Source organism: Periophthalmus magnuspinnatus, chromosome 19 (genome assembly GCF_009829125.3).
Source record: "Periophthalmus magnuspinnatus isolate fPerMag1 chromosome 19, fPerMag1.2.pri, whole genome shotgun sequence".
In the NCBI taxonomy this organism is placed as follows: Eukaryota; Metazoa; Chordata; class Actinopteri; order Gobiiformes; family Gobiidae; genus Periophthalmus; species Periophthalmus magnuspinnatus.
Window position 1 is genome coordinate 22908115 of NC_047144.1, and position 25640 is coordinate 22933754.

General features: G+C 43.4%; 2 protein-coding genes across 3 annotated transcripts; one reads left to right on the top strand and one right to left on the bottom strand.

Annotated features, from left to right (window-relative positions):
- Positions 1 to 627: 627 nt before the first annotated feature.
- Positions 628 to 6462, bottom strand: bbs1 (Bardet-Biedl syndrome 1). Its single transcript, XM_033984297.2, has 8 exons — positions 6247 to 6462; positions 5651 to 5839; positions 4145 to 4345; positions 3790 to 3972; positions 2772 to 2903; positions 2257 to 2363; positions 1782 to 1902; positions 628 to 1437 (listed from the first exon to the last, which is right to left on the bottom strand). The coding sequence occupies exons 2-8, from the start codon at positions 5828 to 5830 to the stop codon at positions 628 to 630; spliced, it is 1734 nt and encodes a 577-aa protein (XP_033840188.1). The 5' UTR covers positions 5831 to 5839; positions 6247 to 6462.
- Positions 6463 to 6855: 393 nt separating this feature from the next.
- Positions 6856 to 25055, top strand: LOC117386922 (kinesin-like protein KIF20B). Of its 2 annotated transcripts, XM_055229666.1 has the most exons (34): positions 6856 to 6959; positions 7800 to 7906; positions 8061 to 8141; positions 8406 to 8504; positions 8940 to 9078; positions 9685 to 9869; positions 10121 to 10163; positions 10672 to 10811; positions 11000 to 11072; positions 11704 to 11815; positions 11985 to 12056; positions 12331 to 12477; positions 13481 to 13649; positions 13818 to 13992; positions 14252 to 14358; positions 14518 to 14621; positions 14791 to 14902; positions 17575 to 17659; positions 17885 to 17946; positions 18096 to 18215; positions 18585 to 18756; positions 19456 to 19870; positions 19913 to 20025; positions 20861 to 20985; positions 21130 to 21303; positions 21886 to 22004; positions 22163 to 22317; positions 22643 to 22717; positions 22813 to 23177; positions 23820 to 23900; positions 24089 to 24145; positions 24314 to 24398; positions 24499 to 24617; positions 24814 to 25049. In XM_055229666.1, exons 2-34 carry the CDS (start codon positions 7802 to 7804, stop codon positions 24889 to 24891), a joined length of 4263 nt encoding a protein of 1420 aa, XP_055085641.1. In that variant the 5' UTR covers positions 6856 to 6959; positions 7800 to 7801; the 3' UTR covers positions 24892 to 25049. The 2 variants fall into 2 exon arrangements, with proteins under 2 accessions (XP_055085641.1, XP_055085640.1); XM_055229665.1 differs by having other exon boundaries at positions 19456 to 20025; positions 24814 to 25055.
- The last annotated feature ends 585 nt before the right edge of the window (positions 25056 to 25640 follow it).

The window sequence follows — 25640 nt, forward strand, 5'->3', positions numbered from 1 at the left end:
CAGGGGCCGTGTGCTGGGGACTCTGGCTGCTGGGCCCTTGAGGACCTCTGGGAGAGGCTTGTTGATGCGTCTATAGTTGTATATATTAGTGCAGGCATGTCCAAACTGCGGCCCGGGGGCCAAATGCGGCCCTCGGACCAATTTTTCTTGGCCCTCAAGTTTCCAGGTGAATTGGCCTATTTTACTTTAAACAGTACATTTTACTATATATTTCTGAAAATCTACTTTAACAAGCCCTTATCAAATATTTAATGTGTTCCATTGAGGATGTAAACATGAATAAAGGTCTAGTGGTTCAGTCTAACTTGTAATAATAACACAGATTTGAAGTATTCACTGTACTGGCGACCAGTCTATGGCCCTCAATCGGCCCTCGGCTTTGTCTGTGATTTTATATGTGGCCCTTCATGAGAAAAGTTTGGACACCCCTGTATTAGTGCATGCCCTGGTTTATTGTAGTACATGTTTGTTCTCGCTGTAGTATTAGTATATTGTACTACTAGCCCCTGGCTCACAGGGCATCGGGCCGGGGCATGTTGATGTGTTTGCAGTAGTGTGTATCTGTACACATTCTGGGGCCCCTGACTGTAGTATATAGTAGTATATATATTAGTATTTATATTTGAGTTAAAGGGCCTCTGGGAGGGGCATGTTGATGTGGGCCGTCAGCAGAGGGGCGCTCCTCCCCTCCTGTAGCACGCACACCTTGATGACATCACAGAGGGCGGGGCCAGTGCAGGTGACCCGTGTCTGCAGGGCGTAGGTGAGCCCGGGAGCCAACAGGGGCAGTCGCAGCAGGGGCGGGGCCACAGTGTAAAGGGCGGGGTCATACAGCATGCACAGAGACAGGCCTGTGATTGGTCGGAGCGCCGCGGCGTTCACCACATACAGAGTGAGTCTGAAGTTTGGCCCCAGGCCCTGCACAGCGGCGTGCAGCTTCACGGGCCCCTGTTCGGACGAGGGGCCGGTAGACGCCTCCAGAGCGCGGCTGTATGCCTGGGCGGTCCTCAGCCGTGTGCGCAGCAGGTCTCTGTGGAAGGCGCGGTGCATCAGGGGCCCCTGCTCTCTCTCTCTCAGTGTCTGATCTACAAACAGCTGGCTCTTCTTTGGGACGTTCAGACGCACGCTCTGGGCCCCCGGGGGCCCGCCCCCCTCTGGCTTCTGTAGAGACGCTGTACGCCGCAGGATATGCACCAGCATGGCCCCTCCCTGCGTCGCCATGACAACAGTCCCGTCCTCACGGCCGTAGCGACCAAATGTCAGCGCGGTGACGGGCTCCGGGGTCCTTTGGGTGTTCAGCACCCACTGGTCCTGATATAGTCTGAGCTCACAGGACGCGAGGGCCACGAGCACCCCACTGAAGCCCCGAGACGAGAGGCGCATAGGGGCCATGGAGGTGATAGGGGCGGGGAGAGGGACCGACCACAGACGCTTACCCTAAAGACACAAATATATATATGTACTGTTAATATACAAGAGATACAGAGATATACTGTTACTATAGAGAGAAGAGAGAGAGGGCCGGCAGGGGGAAGGACCACAGGCATTTACCCTAAAGCGCATATATATATATATATATATATAATATATATATAATATATATATATATATATATTATAATATATATAATATATATATATATATATATATAATATATATATATATATATATATATATATATATATATATATATATATATATGTGTGTGTGTGTACACACAGGAGGAGGAGAAGTATGCAGTAGTACTGCAGTAGTACACAGTAGTACTGTAGGACTTGTACCTTCTGGGTGAATCCCTGGAGCGTCTGGTCACTGCAGCCGACCACCACAGTCTTTCCCACACGCACCAGACCCACACAGTGAGAGGACAGCTCCACACAGTATTTAGGCTTATCATAGTCTCTGTACAAATATACACAATATATACAGGTGAGACAGGTGAGACAGGTGAGACAGGTGAGACAGGTGAAACAGGGGAGACAGGTGAGACAGGTGAGACAGGGGAGACAGGGGAGACATGAGAGACAGGGGAGACAGGTGAGACAGGGGAGACAGGGGAGACAGGAGAGACAGGAGAGACAGGGGAGAAAGATAATTGCTTTTCTTTACATGTATGAATGTATGAGTATGAATAATATGATTTATAATCAGAATAAACACAGAACCTGACTGTGCAGGACGTCCCTTTTACCACAGGTTTATTGAGTGTATTCATCTTAAATATTATTAAAGAGTTATTACAGTTGTGACACAGACCTGCGCAGGATATACACGGCTCCGTCCCGACACGCCACAGTGATCCTGAACTCCACATCAAACTGTCCACTCACATCCATCACCACTGGGGGCGCTGGAACACACATCTGTGAGAGAGGGAAGAGGAAAAGGAGAGAGCGAGAGAGAGGGGGGAGAAAGATATGTATGACAGTAAGTACAAGACAGAAAGAGTATAATATAAGATAATATATAAGACCTCAGGGTCCAGCACATACACCTCACTGGGGCTGGGGTAGGCTGTAGGGTCTAGGGTTAAGAGTGTAGGATGTAGGGTTTAGGGTGTAGGGTTTAGGTTGTAGGTCTTAGGATGTAGGGTGTAGGGTTTAGGGTGTAGGGTGTAGAGTTTAGGGTTTAGGGTGTGGTATTTGTACTTTTGTCACTATGATAAAAAACTCAGGGTCCAGCACAAACACTTCACTTGAACAGGGGTTACAGGGGTTGGGTTAGGTGTAGGTGGTAGTGTTTAGGGCACATGGTTAGGGATTAGTTTGTACCTTTGCCAGTATGATAAAAGCCTCAGGATCCAGCACGTACACCTCACTGGACTCTGTCCCAATCACTAAACAGCTCACTCCATCCTCGTCTGCTGTGCTCTTCTTCAGGGTCCCCATACATGTGATCACTGTCTGCAACATACACACATATTGTTGGGTTTTAGACTGTAGAAGTGACGAGGTCACATATGGGACAGAGACAGTTTTCCTTATTGATTAAATTGTAATTTACCATGCAATATCCAAAAAGTAAATTCACAAATGTTGATCATTTAAAAAATATATATATATTTTAGTTGGCCCCATTTGTATTAAATGATGGCCTATAGTAGTGATCTAAAACACAGCTTTTATAAATAAATCATACTCTATCTCATACATATTGTCTGAAAACATACACATCATATACTATATCTATATCTCATACACATGGCCAGTGAGCACATAAAAACATATAAAGCATCATACTGTAAGTATTGTAGTAATGTGTTCACTGTTTGTTAGTTATTGAGTGTCTGTACAGTTAAATATTGTCTTCAGAAGAAAAGTAGCCACTAGGCTCATTCTGGTATATTCACATTATATGTTCAATAAATGTGGATCATCCCTTTAAACAAATAAATCTAAATCTAAAAAATCTAAATATGTGCTGTGTCTGTGATGACTGTAACATACAAACATCACGTATTATAGCATTATCTAATGTCTGTGTTTCAGATGACATCACCACATTTTATCGGCCAATCATATTTAATACACACGGGGGAATATACTAAAACAAATATTGTTCAAATGCAGATTTATGATGTAATACAGTGAGCTCTTGGGTCTAATCACTTATAGAAATGGTCAGGTTCAACATTTGTGTTTACTATTTTATTTATACTATTTATTACCTGTCTTCTGATTAGCTCTGGGATGTGTTACCTGTTTCCTGATTGGCTCTGGAGCTTTACCTGTCTCCTGATTGGCTGTAGGACGTGTTACCTGTCTCCTGATTGGCTGTAGAATGTGTTACCTGTCTCCTGATTGGCTGTCCCTGATGCATCATCACAAACTCCTCCATGTTCTCTGGTTCTAGGGAGAGGAACCGGAGCGAACGCTGGGAGAGAGGCAGCTCCGATTTAGTCCTGATGCCCTCCAGAAGGTCCTTCAGAGCCACAGTGTCGATCTGTCCCAAGCGCACCTGCTGCCAGACCTCCTGTGGCCAATCAGAGGAGAGAGAATGTGTGAGATAGCGAATCAGAGAACAGAGAGGGAGAAACAGCCATTCAGAGGAGAGAGGACATGATAGGTAACAGTCTAGTTCTGATCTAGCCGTGGTGCAGTCCTGGTTTAGTCCTGATGTAGTCCTGCTTTAGGCCTGGTCCTACCTGTTCCAGTGGGTCCACCTCGAGCCCTGGGAGGGTGAACTTGAAGTATGGCCTGAGGTTCTTGTAGACGTAAACACAGGGTCCAGAGGCCACAGCCAAAGCAGGAACACGAGGCTCGTTTAGGTCCATGAAGAATGCCACAAGACCCGAGGGGAGGTCGAGGAGGGAGGACTCACTGACAAGGGACGTACCACGGAAAACCTGAAGAAACATCACCAAAACATCACCAAAATACATCCACAAACAGGAGGAGGGGAGGTTCAGCAGGGAGAACTCACTGACCAGGGATGTGCCATGAAAAACCTGAGGAAACACCACCAAAAACCTGAAGAAAAATCACCAAAACATCACCAAAACACATCCACAAACAGGAGGAGGGGAGGTCTAGCAGGGAGAACTCACTGACCAGAGACTAGTGTTGTCACAATACTAAATTCACAATACTTCACACTTCCTTCCTTTCATTACTAAGGAATAGACTCGATACTCAATACCAATTCCGATACCACTGTGATAATAAAAACACTCTTTCTTTATACAGTAGGATGTGACTTTCAACATTAAATGGTAGTACTTTCTTTTCTATTCCCATGTGTTTTATATCTGTGTAATCCCTCAGAGTCCAGTAGGTTCCATAGTGGTCCATGGGCGTATACTAGTCTATGTGTCTTGTACTTGTTCTGATACAGCTCAAGATCATTCTAAATCTTCAGGAAAGGTTCATTTCTGTCCTGTTAACCAGACTTTTTTAGTATTGATACCTGCTCACATGATAATTTGTTTTATTTTCAGTATCTGGTTAGTATCTGATTTTCCATGAACTGTCAGGTCACCTTCTGTAGACAGCTCAGATAATTAGGGCTATAGTAGTCCTTTAGTCATTTAGTCGATTAATGAGTAGATGGAGTCTTAGTCGACCAAAATGTGCATTAGTCAACTCATCATTTTATTTAGATGATAAGGATAAATATGGGACAACAGCAGAAAGGAGAAGTGAGTAAATGAGCTGAAGATTTTGGTATTTTTTTGGTATTTATCTGTAAAAAAGCAGATTAAACATGATCATGATTCACAAATTTAATCTGTTTTTCTTTAACTTTTTCTGCATAAATAGTAGTTTTTGCATGAACTCCCCCTGCAGGTGTAGTCTTGTGAGCGCAGCTTGGGTCAGATACTCAGAGATACTTTTGAGAGCTTTTGCCACGCCCCCTTTTTTAGTCGACTAATCAATGGGCAGGAGACGTCTTTAGTCGACCAGGAATTTCTTTAGTCAATTACAGCGCTATTGATACTTTGCAGCGGACGTCAACCACATTTCCTGGGGGTGTGATGCTCACTGGAGGCACTGCTCTGTCTGAAGCTCTGTTACTCTCTTAATCTGAGCTGTATTTTACAATCTGACCTATAAATAACTGACTTAGCAGGATGATGAGTGGTTGTATTGATCACAGGCTCCTGAAAATGTGCTGTTTAAATCCATTTTGTATTATTTCTAATGTGTGGTACCTTGAGTTTCATCCCGGAGCCCAGGGACCCACTGGACGAGGAGCCCAGATCAGCCACAACCAGACAGTTTTCCCCATCTCCACTGAGGTCAGCCAGGTCCATGCACGAGGAGAGGGTGTTCAGACCAGCTACAGGGTCAGAGTGAGCCTCCAACCACGGGCTAGGGCCAGAGTCCACCATCCTGAGAGCCTAGAGAGGAGGAGAGTTTAATGAGAGTAGCCTATGTTTGCACTAATAATAAAATAGGTAAAAGGCTCTTGAGAGATAATTTCCCGCTAGGCTGCTACATGCATTTATTTATCTAAAATCCCCCAGATTACAGAACTTCCTAATGGGGGACCCTGGACCCCCCTGCGTAAAAGAGGTGCACTACATCAGAGTTTTGAGAAAAATGTTAGTAGAAATGAAAGGGGTCGGTGCCCCAGTACAGCTGTAGGTCTAGTGATGTCCCTAACCAAGACTAAACCAGGACTAAACCAGGACTAAACCAAGACTAAACCAAGACTAAACCAAGACTAAAACAGAACTGAATCAATGACAAAACATCTGAATTAATCCCAAATGAAGCTCATTAATCCTCTCTGTTTCGCTCTCACCGTTACCAAGGCAACGCGTCCGCTCGAGGCTCTCTTTCCGCGGAGGATTTAGTCTTTTGGACAAAATAAAATGTTTATTTTAGTGAACCTCGGTTGAAATCATTTCGATAAACAGATAAATGTTCCGATAGAGGCCAGGTGTGAAGGCTAGAGGCGCTGCGGAGAAAGATAATCCACAAAATCCACTAAATCCGACCTGATTCTGATGTCAGCGCCAGGCACTGCGCAGGATGATGACGTAGACAAATAGCGACCGGGTAGTTTTGTAGTTTTTCTCTTTTATCACATTTTTACAGCCTTTAACTTATAGATACTCTTATTAAAGTAATGTAATAATTTCATAAAGAGCTTTTCTTGCATTTTTTAGACGATACATTGTACAATTTTAAGAATAATAACGCAACGTGAATCATGTGATCAAAAGGCACGGGCTTTATACGATACATTGTAATTATTTGTTAAAATATTATGCTGTGGCTGTGTATTATTTTATGTGTTTATTAAAATCTAAATATATTACCGATAATATATTTAAATTCATCATTTTTTTTGGTGCTGTGCTTTTCTCGCGTAACCTGTGACGTTTCCCCTCACCTCGCTCTGTGATTGGCCCGCGCCGCTCTAGCAGTTTAAAAAGAAGCCCGCGACGGCGCACACAAACGGCCCATGTTTTTATTTTTATTTGTCTGTTTTTTGGAATAACGCGCTCCACGGTGAGTCACGACCACACAACTCCTTTTCCATGTTCTAAGACACGTCTCTATAAAAGTATTCACCGCGAAAAGTCACATACAACTCCAGAATCGGACCGACATTTGAATCAATGCTAACTGTGGCTAATGCTAACAACAACGTTTAAAGTTTCACAAAATTGCCCTTTCTGCGAAATACCGCATTGTTTTTCTTAAAATGTTTATCACAGTGATCCTAACTCGCATTTACATCAGTTCACAAAACATTTATCGTTGTACAGTCATTAAATATTAAAACATATTAACAAAAACACTAAATCCATTAATTTCACGCAGATTATGTAAAAATGTCTGAAATTTTGGATATAAATACATTTTGGAAATTAAATCATGGAGGACTGATGTCAAAGTGAAATCTCTTCTTTTTTTTTTTTACTGCAATGAGATTTGTTCATTTCATGTAGGAGCTGTGTTTGTCTCTGCAGTCCTCAGTGGCTGTTTAATTTTTTACTTGTGCATGGACCTTAAAATTTTTAATATATCTAATTAAAAAGTATTACTAGAATGCAGGGTTTTATATTTCAGTCCAATAGCGTTGCAGTATTCTGTATAGAATTCTTTCCCTGTGATTATGGTCATCTCTGAGTGCTTTGTATGTACATTTCTGTTGTTGTATTTAAATATTTCTCTTAAAGATGATGGAGTCATATCTGCCTGGTTTGTTGTAGTTTTATGTCTTGTTTTTTTGTTGTAAATATTTATCTTATCTTCTGATTTTTTTTGTAAAATTGATGGAGTGTTTTAGTATAATTTTGTGTAATTTTATTTAAATATTTCTCTTATATTTCTCTTATATTTCAGTAATGATGGAGTGGTCTCTGGCCGGTAAACCGGAGAGGGTGGGGCCAGTGGAGGTGGAGGACATAAGGAAGGACCTGCTCAGTGACTTCTCTGCTCTGCCCACCCAGGTACACTCAGTACTTTATACTCACATACTACAGGCACACAGAAGTATTTTATATTCACATACTACAGGTACCAAAAGTGTACACAGAAGTGCAATTACACAGGTATATACAGAACTCTGAGGATCAAATGTGTAAAGGGTTCTGTGCCCAACAGGACTCTCAGTCTGAAAACCTGCAGGTTTTTCTAAGGATTCGACCGTTCACTTCGGCCGAGAGCGACAGTGAAGAGACACAGGTACAAATACTACTACTGCATTTGATATTACTAACACTACAGTGGAGAGACATAGGTACAAATACTACTACTGCATTTCATATTACTAATACTACAGTGGAGAGACACAAGAACAAGTACTACTACTGCATTTACTGTTACTACAGTAGGAAGGTACAGATACAAATATAACTACTGCTTTTAATATAACAATACTATGGATACTACTAATATTACTGTTACTACTACTATTGTAACACTATTGTGTACCTCATGTGTGCTCAGGACTGTGTGACGATGGAGGGTCCAGACACTGTGATCCTCAAAGCTCCAAGAATCAACAAGTCTCTGCCTCAGACGGGCCAAAGGTTCACCTTTACCCAGGTAACATCCCCCACTCCCCAGACGCTTTCCTCAGGTAACTTCTTTCCCTCTCATCCCTTCTCCCTCTATCCAGACTCCTTCTCCCTCTCCACAGATCCCCCCCCTTAACACCTCCTCCCCCCCTCTTCTGCCTTCCTCTCCCACCTGTATATATGTACCCTTTTTATTTACCTTTCTCCAGGTGTTTGGTCCAGATTCTTCTTGGAAGACAGTATTTGACAGCTCTGTTTCCTCTCCTCTTTCCCTACTCCTGCTGTATATCTCTCCTGTCTTCACCCGTGTCTCTCCGGGTGTTTGCTCCAGACTCGTCTCAGAGGACAGTATTTGAAGGCTCCTCTCCCCTCTTCTTCCTCCCTCCTGTCTTCTGGCTCTCCTCCCCTGTATATCTTCCCTGTCTTATCTATCTTTATTCACCTCTTTCCTGTGTCTGTCCAGGTGTTTGGTCCAGACTCCTCTCAAAGGGCTGTATTTGAAGGCTCTGTCCGTTCTCTTGTTCGGGATGTTCTCGATGGAGGAAACTGTCTCGTTTTCACCTACGGAGTCACCAACGCCGGAAAGACCTTCACGTTCCTTGGTCAGTCCAGGTTCATTCCTCGTAACATTGTTTTTTTTTTCATATCTGGACCATGACTTGGGCCTCCTTACTTGCTCCTTGACCCATATTTAAAATATTGTCGTCACTGTAAGAAAGACCAGTTCTTAAACTCAGTCAAATGCAGGAAATTACATTCCTTTTGTTCAACACTTCTTGGGGAAGGGTGTCCCAATACAAATATTACCTGCTAAAGACATGATTACACATGGGCAAAGCGTATGTATAATATGTGAAATGAAAATATATGAATATTCTTGGTTTGTTTGCCTTGGAATGTAATTCAATCATTGTGGGCTTCAGGTATAGTTCAACTACATCTTTAGTTGAAAAAGGGTGTAATGTATTTGTAGACACTGTAAAGTAAAAATGTCCTGGAAAATTATTTCAATCAAAGTGTAGAAAGCCTGTCCTGGTCTATTCCTGGTCTATTCCTGGTCTATTCCTGGTCTATTCCTGGTCTATTCCTGGTCTATTCCTGGTCTATTCCTGGTCTATTCCTGGTCTATTCCTGGTCTATTCCTGGTCTATTCCTGGTCTATTCCTGGTCTCTGATTTAACCTGGACCTTGTCTCTGGTCTGTTTCAGGTCCAGACCATGACTTGGGTCTCCTCCCTCGCTCCCTGGCCGTCATCTTTAACAGTATAGAAGGCAAACTTTACTCTCGCTGTGACCTTAAACCTCAAAGATGCAGAGACTACACCAGACTGACCCCGGACCAGCAGAGCCTGGAGAGCGTCTCCAAGAGGACCCTCATGAAGATGTTCAAGGAGGTAATACACAATTCAGCCTGTGTCGGCTGTAGCCCTGCTGTAGCCCTGCTGTAGCCCAGCTGTAGCCCAGCTGTAGCCCAGCTGTAGCCCTGCTGTAGCCCTGCTGTAGCCCTGCTGTAGCCCTGCTGTAGCCCAGCTGTAGCCCAGCTGTAGCCCAGCTGTAGCCCTGCCGTAGCCCTGCTGTAGCCCTGCTGTAGTTCTGCTGTAGTTCTGGATCAGTCCTGGTTCCTGATGTGTTTTTCTATCCGCAGACTGACAAAACGCTGACCTCTGGGAAGTCCACATTTCTCGATGGTTTGTCCTTTTCATTATTTAGTTGGAGATTCTCATATGCACTTAATCTCTGGTGACAGTGTCGAGGGTGAAATAACAAGGGTTGTCAAAAGTATAAAATCAGATATTAATCGATACTAAAACTAGTATTGAAACTAGATACTCATTTGATCAGGTATTGATACTAAAAAAAAGTCCCATTCACAGGCCAGAAATGAAGCTTCCGTGAATATCTCTAGAATGATCAGAACAAGTACCTGGACACTGAGGGATTACACAGATGTAAGGTCAGGTGGTAATATACTAGTGAAAGTACTACCATTTAATGTTGAAAATCCGATTCTATTGTCTAAAGAAAAAGTGTTTTTTATTATTGTGGTGCTGGAAATAGTATTGAGTATCAGGTCTATTTCTTAGTATCAATATGGAGTTTAAAATTTTAGTATCGTGACAACGCTAAAAATGAAATGCAATCTCAATGGGACTTCCTGATAAAATAAAATACATTTTATTTTATTATTTTTTGTAGGTTCAAACGTGACAGACTCGAGCCTCAGCAGCTCTTCTGAAGACTCCTTTGTTCTGGAGGTGGAGGACACGGTTAAATTCTCCGTTTGGGTTTCCTTCTGTGAAATCTATAACGACAACATCCACGACCTGCTGGAGCATGTAATGTGCATTTCATACACCACACTATACCAAATACCATGCCATAGCGCTGCATATGTTTAAAGGTCCTGCACCTGGTTTTATCCCATATATTTGAGTAAAATGTGTCTTGCCTCAGTGCAGATATATTGTATAAGCAGACAGTTTAAATGTCCCAGTGTCACTGAACTAACTGCTGCTGCCTTCAGGTTCCAAATGGGCATCAGAAAAGGACAGTGCTGCGTCTGTCTCAGGACGTGAAGGGGAACTCCTTCATCAAAGGTACTGCTTAGAATCACATTTAAACTTTTTATTTTAGATTTTTAAAAGATGGGGAGGGGGCAGGCCAACGGTTTATCATTATCAAAGAGGGTATTATGCAAAATACTTTTTTTTTGGACTTTTTTACCATGTTATATTTTTCCCTCGTTGAAGAGGTTTTGGATGTCATCCGTGCATGTTTGAGTAATCGAGCCTTCTCTTCCGGGCCCTATTTGAACCTTCCTTACGGTTAGCTGTACGAGTCTGTACAAGACTCCTCCCACAAGCTGACATCACCCAGGCTCCCACACGACAATTCTCCATAAATATACAAAAACATGATACAAAACCACACAACAACTTCACAAACGTGAAGCGATGTGCAGTTGTTTCATTGTCGCTCTGAATTGGGAGTGAGCGAGGGGAGCAAACTGAGGGAGGGTCTCCTTATAGCGTTTTCAAAATGAACAAAGGTAACGTGATGATCTAAATGAAGTAAAATAGCCCTTCTTTACATTAAACTTTTGCATATCATTGCATAACTGCGTTAGGTGATAGATTCATGTTTTATATTCACACATGTGTATTGCTTTGTGTATATTTGGTGAATGTTTCATATTATTCTACACCTGTACACTGTACTTGTGTGTAGACCTGCGGTGGGTACAGGTGAGCAGCTCTGAAGAGGCCTACAGAATCATGAAGATCGGGAAGAAGAATCAAAGCATCTCAGCCACACGACTCAACCAGCTCTCAAGCAGAAGGTAGGACGCACACACACGCACACAGAGCACTACAACATCTTCTGTATAATGCATGACAACTATAAATTATTACTAAATATACAAATGCATAGTACACATACTAAACTGTAAATCTGTTGTAAGTAAAGTACGTGGGCTCCTGTGTGTAACTGTGTGTAACTGTGTTTAGTCACAGTATCTTCAGCATTAGACTGATGAAGATCGATGATGTGGGAGTGCCTCGAGTCCTGGCCATCAGCGAGTGAGTCCTCTTCTCCTCTTTCTCCGTTGTACTGTTCTAAACCAAAGAACCTCCCCTGTTCTGCTCCCGTATGTCTAATCTAAACCATATCTCCTCTTGTCTGAACTGGCCATCAGTGAGTGAGTTTTCTCTCCTACACTAATGTTCTACTCTCTGTAAATTTACCCTCTTTGTCCTGGTTTAGGTTGGCTCTTTGTGACCGGTCTCTGGTTGGGTCACTTGGCTCTGATGGTCCCTCTTTAACCCTCTTTGGTCCGCTTTGTCCTGATTTTAGGTTGGCGCTGTGTGACCTGGCTGGGTCAGAGAGATGTTCTCGCACACAGAACACAGGAGACAGACTGAAGGAGGCGGGGAACATCAACAATTCTCTGCTCACGCTTGGAAAGTGTATCAGCGCCATGAGAACTAACCAGCACAGCAAGTGAGTACTACAAATACTACTGCTACTACTACTGCTATTACTACTGCAGTACTCACCCTGTGGAATTGTATCAGCGCCATGAGAACCAACCACCACTACTACATGTGGGTAATGAAATATTGGAAAGTGTTTTGTTTTTTATGTTAAAAAGCTGCAAAAGAAACAGATGAATCCTGAAGTAACTCCTCATCTCACTTGTGTCCTCAAACACTGTGACTGTGATTAGATTTTTGATTTATTTGTTAATAGAATTCTGACAAACTAATACAAGAATCACATTTCAGAACATGTTTGTACAGATCTAAACGCCATGGAGACACAGGAAGGGCATTTGACACACAGGGACACTTCAGAATATTTGTATCTGGGATTTCATAATTGTGTTACCTCAAACAATGATTTTGACTTGATTGAGATTAATTGTGCAAATTAATTAATCCTGGTTCTCTGTAGATTCCCTGTAGGTCCCTGTCTACCTAATGCCGTGTTTTTTGTGTTCCTTCTGTTCTAACCATTTGTTCTCATGGTCCTACTCACTGTTTTCCTGGTTCCAGTAGCACGTTCCTTTATGTTCTAACCCCTCGTTCTCACGGTTCTCCTCTTTATGTTCCTTGTGTTGTTCTTGTAGTTGATGCCGTGTCCTTGATGTTCTTCTATCCCCTCGTTCTCATGGTTCTCCAGGTTCCAGCAGCACGTTCCTTAATGTTGTAACCCCTCGTTCTCAGTTCTCTAGGTTCCAGCAGCACGTTCCTTTATGTTCTAACCCCCATTCTCACAGTTCTCCTCATTATGTACCATGTGTTGTGTTCTTGCAGTTGATGCCGTGTCCTTGATGTTCTTCTAACCCCTCGTTCTCACAGTTCTCTTTATGTTCCATGTGTTGTGTTGTTGTTCTTAGAATAGAATAGATCTTTATTGTCATTGCAACATGCCACATGTACAACTTGCGGTTGATGCCGTGTCCTTGATGTTCTTCTAACCCCGCGTTCTCATGGTTCCCCAGGTTCCAGCAGCACATTCCGTTCCGAGAGTCCAAACTCACTCACTTCCTGCAGTTTTTCTTCTGTGGCTCGGGGTCAGGAAAGGTCTCGATGGTCGTCAACATCAACCAGAGCTCCTCCAGCTTCGACGAGACCCTCAACGTGCTCAAGTTCTCCGCTCTGGCTCAGAAGGTACAAGTACAACTACTGCTGCTACTGCACAGAACACGGAATACTGTACACATGTTTAGAAGAGTTAAACACGTTACAATAAAAAGGCACAAATGGGACAATGACATCACCCAAAAGTCAGAGGTGCAGAGAACAGTTTGACCTTTATCCTTTACCCTTTTCCTCCAGGTGGTGGTTCTGAACACGCGGCCCGCCCCCATGGACGCTGCCCCCCAGAGGTCGGCGATGGAACTGTCTCTGATCATTGACGAGGCCGAAACGCGACGCTTCAGAGGCCGAAAGAGCTCCATGGTCTGGGAGCGCAGCCTGGAGGATGTGCTGGAGACCGAGGACTGGGACAACGGTAGGGCATCAGGGCTTATTTGTGTTGGACTGAGATGGGGGACAGGTCAAACGTTGTGGTGCAGATGCTGTGGTGTGTCAGATGCCCTCCCAGATGCTGTGGTTGGAGAAATATTGTGGTAGAATGGACCTTGTCACTGATGGAAATGATCAGGGGAAAAAAAACCAACACATTTGTAGATTTCTGATGAACATACGACACAGAATACTGACTGCTCTGTCTGAGAGAGATACTGCACTGATGTGTGTTTTGGTTTCAGAGTTGGATGAAGAGGAGCAGGAGGAGGAAGAGGAGGAGGAGCAGACTGAGATGGAGGGCACAGTCTTGGAGGTGACTGTAGATGAAACCACAATGGAGGGCACACAGGTATCACACAACAACACTCTGACTAAAGCTACGTACATGAGTGTTTATTAAAAGATATTCAGTATTATTCCACACCTTTTTGTGTACCTCAGAATGGTATAAGATGAGTACTTGTATCATGCAGTATCTTATATTTTGTATATATTGTGTATACTTCAGAGTGACAGAGCGGCTGCCCTGAGGCTGGTGCTGGAGGCTCAGATCAGAGAGGAGGTCAGCACCGAGTTCATGGAGCTCTTCAACAAAATGGAGAAAGACTACAGGTAATAATAATTCTGCAAATACTACTAGTACAACAAAGACTACTGGTACTGATAATACTTCAAATATTATAGCTCTCTCTTCTCTGGTGATCTTGATGAGCATCATGTCTCTGCCAGTGTCTCTGTTGTGTCTGTTTTCTTCAGTGGTGTTGTGTCTTTCTCTCTTTAGTGAGCGTTTGGAGAAGGAGCGTGAGATCCTGGAGGAGAGAGCAGAGAAACGAGTCGAAATCCTCAAGAACCTGGTGCACAGAACTGTGGATCTGTCTGCGCTGGAGAGACAGGTGAGGACAGGAGCAGGAGCAAATCTAACCACACAAGAGACAGACCCTACACCAGACGCTAACCCCACAAACCTGTCCACACTGGGGAGACACAGACAGGTGAGGACAGGTACAAACGGGTGCTATGGATCTGTCAGCGCTGGAGTCTCACATTGGGGCTCTACACGGACAGAAAGATGTTTTTTATTCAAATGGACTCACTCCAAAAACTGTATAGTGACAGAAATAAATGTTCTTTTCTGATGGAACCAACCTGTAGGACTTGGGGATTATACGGATTTATTTATTTTTTATTTATCTTTATTTATACAGGGGGGACCCAATGAGAGCACTTGGGCTCTCTTTTTCATGGGTGCCCTGTTTAAAATACAACACAAACCGAAAAAACAATCAAAACAAATAAGTCCATAAAAAACATCAATAACAAGTGCAGGTATGTGTATAAAAGTTTGTTATCAGATCATTAAATTGCAATTGTGTCACCAACGTGTCCAGTTTTGCTTTTCCTTGGAGCATATTCCATTTCTGTGACGCAAAACAGCCAAAAGTCCTCTTTCCCATCTCAGTTCTGCTGTGGCTCGTCCTTAGCCTTATGCAGTCATGCGATCTGGTGTTAAATGTTCCGGTATCAATAATTAACAAGCAGGTGAGGTATTCTGGCAGTTTTTGAAGTAATCCCTTATAGATAAACTTAATGCAGTGCTGTTCTCTTCTAACAGACAGTGATGGCCAACCTACTTTTTCATAGAGCGTACAGTGATGAGTTTCAAATCCATCACCTGTAACAAAGCGAAGGGCGGAGTGAAATAGTGGATCCAGTGGTTTCAAAGCAGAGGCTGAAGTCTGTATATACACCACATCACCATAATCCAGTACAGATAGGAAGGTTGCTTGCACTATTTCTTTTCTGTAACTCATTGGGATACAATATTTGTTTCTGTAATAAAATGATAATTTAGATTTTAAACTGTTACATAATTCTGAGATATGTTTTTTAAAGGACAAGTCTTCATCAAGCCAAAACCCAAGATATTTATAAGTTTTAACTCTTTCAATGGATGTACCATTTAGTGTGTAAAGGTTTTTAGCTTGCATGTTACTGAAATGTTTTTTAGAAAAAATCATATACTTAGTTTTACTTGCATTCAAAAACAGCTTAAGATTTATGAGGGAGTTTTGGATTTCATTAAAATCTTGCTGCAGTTTTAAAAGTGCCTGATCAGCAGAAGGAGCAGTTGCATACAAAACAGCATCATCTGCATATAAATGTATGTGGCTTTCTTTTAAATTGTGACCAATAGAATTAATAAAAATAGTAAAAAGTAGGGGGCCCAAAATTGAGCCTTGGGGCACTCCTTTACTTAAAGTTAAAAAATCTGATTTAAAACCATCGGCTACTACTGCCTGGGTTCTGTTTGAAAGATAATTTTGGAACCAGTTACATGTAGCATTGTCAAATCCAATCTGCTTCAGACGGTTCAGGAGGACTCCATGATCCACTGAATTGAACGCTTTAGTTAAATCAATAAACAGAGCTACACAATCTTGTTTATCATCAAGGGCTGAGAAAATGTCATTTAGAACTTTTGTGGTTGCTGTGACAGTACTATGCCCTTTTCTGAAACCCGATTGATAAGACTTCAAAATGGAGAAATTATTTAAATAACCTGTAACTTGATTTGAGACTAACTTTTCTAAAACTTTTGCAAGACAAGGTAATTTAGATATTGGCCGGAAATTATTTACATTTTTAGTTGTCCCACCTTTATGTAAAGGCAAAACATGTGCTGTTTTCCATAATTCCGGTATAATTGCCATTTGAATTGACAAATTAAAAATGTGTAAAAGAGGTTGAATTAAATATGGGGCAGCTAATAAAAGAAGTTTTGGATCGAGATCGTCAGCTCCTGTGGACTTCTTTGGGTCTATGGAGCGGAGAGCATTTAAGACCTCCATGTAACTGAAAGGTCTTAAAGAAAAAATGTGGTTATCTGTCCGAGGTTCAGATTCAACATAATCAAGATCAGAAGGACCATCATTGTTCAACATATCACATGCAGAGATAAAATGTCTATTGAAAGCATCACATATTTCCTCTTTAGAATTTATAATACCGGAATCTAATAAAATATCAGTTGGTAAGGTGTAATTGTTAGGTTCGGAGAGGGATCTGATTGTCCTCCAGAACTTAGTTGGATTTCCGTGGCTCTCTATCAATGCAAACATGAAGTAGGATGTTTTTGCCTTTCTAATTGCTGATAGACATTTATTTCTCTTCTGACGAAAACATGCCCAATCCAACTCAGACCTAGTTGTGTGCGTGGTTTTCCAGGCAGCATTTCTTTCTCTAATTAAATGTGCAGTTTCTGAATTGAACCAGGGATTATTACAATTTTTCATTCTAATTTTTCTTTTAGGCACATGCCGGTCGACAATTTCATTAAATGTATTAATAAAAAAGTTCAAGGCCATATCAGGGTCAAGGAATGCTGATGTTAACCCGATGTCACTGTAATATAGTTCAGAGATGAAGGCCTGCTCATTGAAATGTTTATATGATCTTCTGACAACAAGATAAGTCAAAAAATCCACATGCGCACTGTGACCCTGTGTGTGTGTCAGCATGTGTGTCCACCCGTACGCTCTGACTGTGTGTGTGTGCATGTGTGTAGGACCCAGAGCAGGGGGCCGTGTTGGAGAGTATTATCAGCGCTCAGGACCTGGAGAAGATCAGAGAAGAACAGGACAACGCCAGAGGTCTGAATTTAAACAAACATATACAGTATACAGATATATATGCACGAACACGCAAGAGAGGAGCAGGACAACGCCAGAGGTCAGAGACTGAATATAGAAATATACACATACACACACACACTCACACACGAGAGGAGCAACAGGAACAATACAAGTTGGATACAGATACATATATGTATGTACTGGTCTCTGGGCCTGTAGTCTGACTCAGTCCTGTTCTCTCAGAGGTGCAGACTCTGCGTGTGCAGAGGCAGGAGACTCTGGAGCAGCTGGAGGCAGCCCGGCAGGTGAGGCCCTGTCACCTGAGCACTTCTCATGTGATTTTAATTATATAATTGTCTTGTGTCCATGTGTGGAGGAGCGTGTGCAGCAGGTCTGATAGAATAATGTGTGAATATGTTATGTTTATGTGCCTGACATTATATTTGTGTCTCAGTCTGTGGAGGAGCATGTGCAGCAGCTATCTGAACTCACTGAACTCTGTCAACAAAAAGATGACATCATCAACAAACTCACCTCCACCTTGGACCAGACTGTGGAGGACGCTACCAGAGAGGTACAGAGACTAAACCAGGACTGAACCAGGGCCAGACTGTGGAGAACGCAACCAGAGAGGTACAGAGACTAAACCAGGACTGAACCAGGACCAGACTATGGTGGACGCAACCAGAGAGGTACAGAGACTAAACCAGGACTGAACCAGGACCAGACTATGGAGGACGCTACAGGCAAGGGGCTGAGGCGAGGGAACGAACTGAGACAGGACCAGACTGTGTTGTCTGGGTGTAGTCCTGGTTTATGAGGATGGATATGATCAGTTGAAGACAAATGTACCTATCTATAAGTCCACCTCTCTACTTGTTGTACAGCCGATGTTCTCGTGTGGTGTAAAATGAAATGATGGAACATTTTTCTTCTGTCCCAGCGCTCTGTGGTGGAGTCTGTCCGCACTGAACTGATGCAGCTCCAACAGAACTGCTCCTGTCAAAGGAGACGAGGAGTCGAGGAAGGAGAGGAGATGAAGGAGCAAGGGAAGGAGGAGAGGAAACGGCCGAGGGGCTCCAGCGACGAGGAGACGGGTCCATCCAAAAAGAGAGGTGACTACAACTCCCAGAATGCACTTCAGCAACACCCTCAGACAAACAGGCACTAACCAAGAGAAACCACAACCATGTGATCTGCAAGGCTCTGCGACAGAGTGGTTAGCACCTTGCCTCACAGTGAGAAGGTCCACGTATTGATACTTTTCAGTAACATTATGCTGGGGGTGATCTACATGTGTGTCTCTAGTGGAATGTTCAGCAGTTACCACAATGCACACATAGAGACAAACAAACTCAATAAAAAAATAGAAAATGTATTTAAACAGCACATTTTCAAGAGCCTGTGATCAATACAAACATTCATGGTCCTGTGTTTGATAGTCACTCAGTTTTTTGTTGACAAACTGAAAAACTGTTGGCTAACGCTAGCTAGCTTGTGATAGATACATAGATAGATAGATAGATAAATACTTTATTAATCCCCAGCCAGGGAAATTCACCATTGTAATGTTATTAGAGATCGACTTGCTTAACGGCACAAATCTGCTCACCTGTAGGTCCAGCTAAATCAGTTCTTTACGGTCAGATTATGTTAGACTTTAATCTGAGCTTTATTTTAATGGAGCTTCAGACAGAACATTGCCTCAGTTAGCTTCACACCGCCAGGGAGTGTGGATGATGTTAGCTGTGCCTGGTCCTGGCTCAGACCTGGTTCAGATCTGGTCCTAGCTCAAATCCGGTCTGTTTCCTCAGCGCTGTTGGAGGAGGAGATTTGGAGGCTTCATGAGGAGATCGACCAAAAAGAACATCTCATCTGTGAACTTAGACAACACAACGAGGAGGAGGAGACCAGGCTGAACCAGACTATAACCAGACTACAGGAGGATCTACAGCAGAGGGAGGAGGAGGAGACCAGACTGAACCAGACTATAACCAGACTACAGGAGGATCTACAGCAGAGGGAGGAAGAGGAGACCAGACTGAACCAGACTATAACCAGACTACAGGAGGATCTACAGCAGAGGGAGGAAGAGGAGACCAGACTGAACCAGACTATAACCAGACTACAGGAGGATCTACAGCAGAGGGAGGAAGAGGAGACCAGACTGAACCAGACTATAACCAGACTACAGGAGGATCTACAGCAGAGGGAGGAAGAGGAGACCAGGTTGAACCAGACTATAACCAGACTACAGGAGGAGCAGTCTAGGCTGAACCAGACTATAACCAGACTACAGGAGGATCTACAGCAGAGGGAGGAGGAGCTGGAGCATGGGACGAGAAGGCAAATGGAACTGGAGACCAAAGTGCAGGAGCTCTCAGGTAAAACCCCAGAACATTAGGACTGAACCGGGGACTGAACCAGATCTCTAACTTCAGGGTTATCTCTGGTTTAACGGTACTACGAAGCTGGACTGTTAGCAAGGTAACTTCGGGAGTACAGGCCTCAGGACTGAATCCGGACTGCAATAGGCAAAATCCATGAAGTATCATCTTATTTTTTTACAATTTTCTATGTTTTGCAGCTGTAAAACCCCTCACCACATACTGTATACACTATTCTCACATTTCTCTCTTGTTTAAACACTCTCAAAGTTCAAACCTTTGTATATTATATCCCACTTCCTCGATTATCACTTTAAATATGTTGATCTCGTGTCTCTGCTCCAGCGGTTTCCAGAGGAGCTTCTCCGTGCAGAGAAACACTTAAGTCCAAAGTGTTTCTGAAATTTGTCGGTGCAGAACGTTTCATCGACATTGTGGGTTTTGTCGCGGAGAAAACAATTTGCAAACATACAAGACTTCAGAGTCACACTGAGGTCCACCATTTATGTAAATTCACATAACTCATTCTGTACTGTACAGGAGACATGGCACAAAATATATATATATATATATATATATATATATATATATATATATATATATATATATATATATATATATATATATATATATATATATATATATATATATATATATATATATATATATGCAAAATTGCACACAAAAAAATATCCGAAACAGCGAGGCCGTGAAAGGTGAACTGCGATATAGCGAGGGACAACCGTATATTAGTTTGTTCCAGAGGAGGTGGGCTGTCTGCGTTGGGCTCTTGTTTCTTTGTTTATTTATATTGTTTGTTTCTTTGTTCCAGAGGAGACGGGCTGTTCGAGCTGTGAATCTGTGTTCCTGTCTTTAGAGTCAGAACAGAAAGAAACGTCTCGACTCAACAAAGAGAACAAGGCTCTGGTCAATGGCATGTTCCAGCTGCAAAATCAGGTACTAATATGTTCAGCAATATGCCCTCTAACCAGGACGTCCGGGGTTCAGTCATACGCCTTGTCTCCTCCTCTTCAGACAAATGTTCAGACTCACTTTTATTCTTTAGCCTTTGTTGAATTTAAATATTCTGTGGTGTTTCAGGTGACCGATCTGAAGAAGCAGCTAAGCTCTCAGAGTAACAGGTCCGACAGCTTATCAGAGGAGCTCACCTGCACCAAGACCCGCCTCAACAGCCTCCAGAGCCAATCAGAGGAGAGGGAGCACACCATCCACGAGCTCAGAGGAGAAGTGGAGAGGCTCAGACAAGACGCCAAGGTTTTGACCTGGTTTAGTCCCTAGTTTCTTCTGTGTTTAGACTGGGTCCCTCCTTTACATCCCTCCTTTACGTCCCTCCTTTACGTCCCTCCTTTAGCTCCCTCTTTTAGGCCCTTGCTTTAGGTCCATTCTTTACGTCCCTCCTTTAGCTCCCTCCTTTAGCTCCCTGCTGTAGGTCCCTGCTTTAGGTCCCCCCTTTAGGCCCCTGCTTAAGGTCCCTCCTTTACGTCCCTCCTTTAGCTCCCTCCTTTAGCTCCCTTCTTTAGCTCCCTCCGTTAGCTCCCTGCTTTAGGTCCCTCCTTTACGTCCCTCCTTTAGCTCCCTCCTTTAGCTCCCTCCGTTAGCTCCCTGCTTTAGGTCCCTCCTTTACGTCCCTCCTTTAGCTCCCTCCTTTAGCTCCCTTCTTTAGCTCCCTCCGTTAGCTCCCTGCTTTAGGTCCCTCCTTTACGTCCCTCCTTTAGCTCCCTCCTTTAGCTCCCTCCGTTAGCTCCCTGCTTTAGGTCCCTCCTTTACGTCCCTCCTTTAGGTCCCTCCTTTAGGTCCCTGCGTTAGGTCCTGGTTTAACTCTTAAATCTTTTGCAGGAGGAGAACATGTTCCATGAGGCGATGGATCGTCTGAAAGAGGAGAGTGAATCTGCTCTGAACAAATCTGCAGAAAAAACTCAACAAATCCAAGAACTGCAAGAAAAACTACAGCACAGGTACTTTTACGGCTACTGTTGATATTACTCCTGCTATTACTTATACTACTAGCACAGCACAGGTACTTTTGCTACTACTGCTGTTAATTCCAGGGTTCACACACATCCTGGAAAACCTGGGAAATAATTGGCGTGATTTCCTTCTGGTTTGTTTGTAGTGAGCGTCTCTGTACGGAGCTGAGGGAGGAATTGACCAAACAGAGGGCTGCGTTTGCGTGCTTGGAGGCGGAGCTAAAGGAGCACTGTGCTTCATTTAAACAAAGACTGGAAACGATAGAAGAGGAACGAGAACGCACCGATCAACGGAATCGAGGTCTGCTTCTGTCTGCTCTGGCTCTGCTCCTCTGGCTCTGCCCCTCTGGCTTTGCTCCTCTGGCTTTGCTCCTCTGGCTGTGCTCCTCTGGCTGTGCTCCTCTGGCTGTGCTCCTCTGGCTGTGCTCCTCTGGCTCTGCTCCTCTGGCTCTGCTCCTCTGGCTGTGCTCCTCTTCTCCTCTGGCTCTGCTCCTCTTCTCCTCTGGCTGTGCTCCTCTTCTCCTCTGGCTCTGCTCCTCTTCTCCTCTGGCCCTGCTCCTCTGCTCCTCTGGCTCTGCTCCTCTGGCTCTAATGGTTCTGACCTGGCTCTATTTTTCTGGCTGCAGACCTGTTGGAGATGGTGTCTCTCAGGGAGCAGACTGTGGCTGAAGCTCACTCTCAGATGGAGACTCTGAGGAAAGGTCTGAACTTTGATTCATCGTGGTTTAGACCTGTTTTAGTCCCTGTTTTAGTCCCTGGTTTAGTCCCTGGTTTAATCTGTGTAATATTGTTTCAGAGTTGGAGCGTTTGAGAGAGCAGCTCCAGGATCCATCAGAGGAGGAGGAGAAGGAGAGACAGCCCCAACACCAGCAGCAGAACCTCGAGGAGAACCATCATCAGAAGTTGCAGGAGGAGGAGGTGACGGAGGAGAGGAAGGTGACCGTGGTGGAAGAGCTGAGAGAAGAGCTCCAAAAACTGCAGCAGAGACGGAACAACAGGGCCCGAAGACAGGAGCAGAGCCAAGAACAGGAGAACACGGAGGAAGAGAACCAAACAGATGAGAATGAGAGGGAGGAGAAACGGAGGGAGGAAAGGAGGATGGAGGCTGTGAAGAGGGAGGTGCAGAGATTCAGAGAGCTGCAAAACCACCACAATGTCCAGGTGCGTGCTCATAATGCATTTATCAGGGATGCACCGATCCAGCTTATTCAGTTCCGATACCGATAACAGCATTTATTTCTTTTTAACAAAAATAAACAGACCAAACTGATCCAAAAATGTTATGTACCTGTAGCTGTTATTTCTCATGTAACTACAGAACAAGTTTGTGTAAATGAAAGTTCAACATTCGGAGACTTTCTGGGCCGATAACACCCAGTAAATAGTCTTATTACATAAATTTATATGTCCAACCAAGATATCGGCGGAACTGATATTTGGAAGCCAAGATCCGATCCAGCAGTTTTTCAGTATAAGCCGATATCCGGTAACAGGATTGGTGCATCCCTAACCTTTATACAGTATTTTTGATCCACTTTCTTCTGATTTTAGTTTTGTTTAACATCATGAAATACTAGGCCTGTCATAATAAGCACTATATCGACTCAATATCGTTCAATATATGGCCTTTTAATGATTCTGTCTGCGTAAAAAAAAAGATTCACTGGTACATTCCTGTATTGCGTTTACTGCTGGATTTCTCTGTAGCGATATATATCATGCTTAAATTTGTCGTCGTGACTGGCCTGTGAAATGCTAAAGAACACGTATGTAATGGAGCACGTGGCCTGTGTGTTTGTGCAGAGGTCATCTCCAGAGAAGATGATGGAGCTAAGGAGGACCCCCAGGACCACAGGGAAGAAGCGGAAGAGCTGTGAGGTCCAGGTACAGCTCCTTAAGAGTCTAAACCTACTTTTCGAACACGGCGGCTAGCAGGATAGATATGTCCAGAGATATGTACAGGATATGGCTGTGAGTTAGGTCTGTGCAGATCCCTGTCTCTTGTCTCTGTCTCTGTGCTCAGGTCTTAATGTCCTCAGTATACACATATAGACTGTAGTGTTTTGTCTCAGGGTCTGGTCTTCAGTGAGAACAAGAGGAACAGAGGGAGAGCCCACCTCAGCAAACAGGTGACCACCTCATTTAAAGGTTCTATATGACACAAAGCTGACTCTTCTGAGCTTTAAGTCATGTTATAATGCTGTTACCTCATCATGTACCTGTATAATTCATTTTAACATTATAATATAACTGTATAACTTAAATGTTTATTATTACTGACATGTCCTTGTGTCCAGGCCTCCTCTTCGTCGCTGAAGGAGCGACCTCTGAACAAACTGGGGGATCTCCTCCACAAGTCTCCTTCAATCATCAGCTCTACAGGTACTACAACTAATACTATTACTACTACTATTACTGCATCCACACACCCGCCTCCATCATCAGTATTGGTATATAACAGTACTGGTCTCTTGTGTTGCAGCCAAAGGTTTGATGGGGCTGATGGTGGACAGCAAAAGCACCGGGTCAAAACTGAAACGAGGACGAAGAAAACTGTACAGAACTCACTCCAACTCCCCCATGGCTGACTCTCCAGTTACGGTCAGAACCTGGGCTAAACCTGGGCTAAACCTGGGCTAAACCTGGGCTAAACCTGGGCTAAACCTGGGCTAAACCTGGGCTAAACCTGGACTAAACCTGGACTAAACCTGGACTAAACCTGGACTAAACCTGGACTAAACCTGGACTAAACCTGGACTAAACCTGGACTAAACCTGGACTTCTTTTTTTTTTTTAGGCTTGTGAAGGATTGTTGGAGGAGAAGGAGAGCGACCATTTTACGATCAAAAGACAGCTTCGCTCCAAAAGGAAGTGACATCATCATGGAGGAAGTGACCTCAAGCGGGAGGAAGGGTCATGTGACATTGAAAAGAAAGAACAGACCTGTGTAAAAATCATCTGAAATGTTGTAAACGTGATTTTAACTTGATTTTACGTCTTTGGACTTTTAACATCGAGGGCGCGACAATAAAATATGTGACAAAAACACGCTTTCTGTCTCTTATTAATGCTCTGCCTGAGAATTACTATATGAAAGTAGAGTAAAAGTACGACTACTGCAGTACAAGTATGACTCCAAACCTCTGATCCACAAATGAGCATTCTCATTATTTGTTTGAGATTGACTCCATAAACTTGTCATATTAATCTTATGTTTAAAGTCCTTTCGACTGGACTGATGATGACTTATACAGATTTATAATTACATACGTTACATACGTTTATTATTTAATAATAAACGTGAATCCACTGTGTACACGTATGCAACTTCATTTGCAGCTTACTCGTAACATTGCGCCAACAACATAACGTGTATAACATCAAAGTCTCTGTTAACATCCTCTCTGCCTCCTAAATAATAAAAAAAACATGGTTAGCCACCAAGTATGATGCTCTCAGTGCATTGGCCGCCAGTAACTTTTTCTGTCCTTCGTGTCCCTGTTTTTTTCTTTCAAAATACTCCGAGGGCTTGTATTTTAATCCAGGGCGCTTGGTCTCCAAGTGGTGAAGCAGTTTTGAAGGCTTCATTGCCTCATTACAGAGCTGGTCGCCGCATATTATGCA

What these genes read in the sequence shown, in the direction of transcription:
- bbs1 (XM_033984297.2), bottom strand. Translation starts at nt 5,830, where the DNA reads ATGGTGGACTCTGGCCCTAGCCCGTGGTTGGAGGCTCACTCTGACCCT. An exon ending in AGGTGGACCCACTGGAACAG is followed by an intron (nt 3,973 to 4,144) that starts GTAGGACCAGGC and finishes GATTGGCCACAG; the next exon opens with GAGGTCTGGCAGCAGGTGCG. An exon ending in GCCGTGTATATCCTGCGCAG is followed by an intron (nt 1,903 to 2,256) that starts GTCTGTGTCACA and finishes ATATTTGTACAG; the next exon opens with AGACTATGATAAGCCTAAAT.
- LOC117386922 (XM_055229665.1), top strand. Translation starts at nt 7,802, where the DNA reads ATGATGGAGTGGTCTCTGGCCGGTAAACCGGAGAGGGTGGGGCCAGTG. An exon ending in AAAACCACCACAATGTCCAG is followed by an intron (nt 23,178 to 23,819) that starts GTGCGTGCTCAT and finishes GTGTTTGTGCAG; the next exon opens with AGGTCATCTCCAGAGAAGAT. An exon ending in GGAAGAGCTGTGAGGTCCAG is followed by an intron (nt 23,901 to 24,088) that starts GTACAGCTCCTT and finishes GTTTTGTCTCAG; the next exon opens with GGTCTGGTCTTCAGTGAGAA.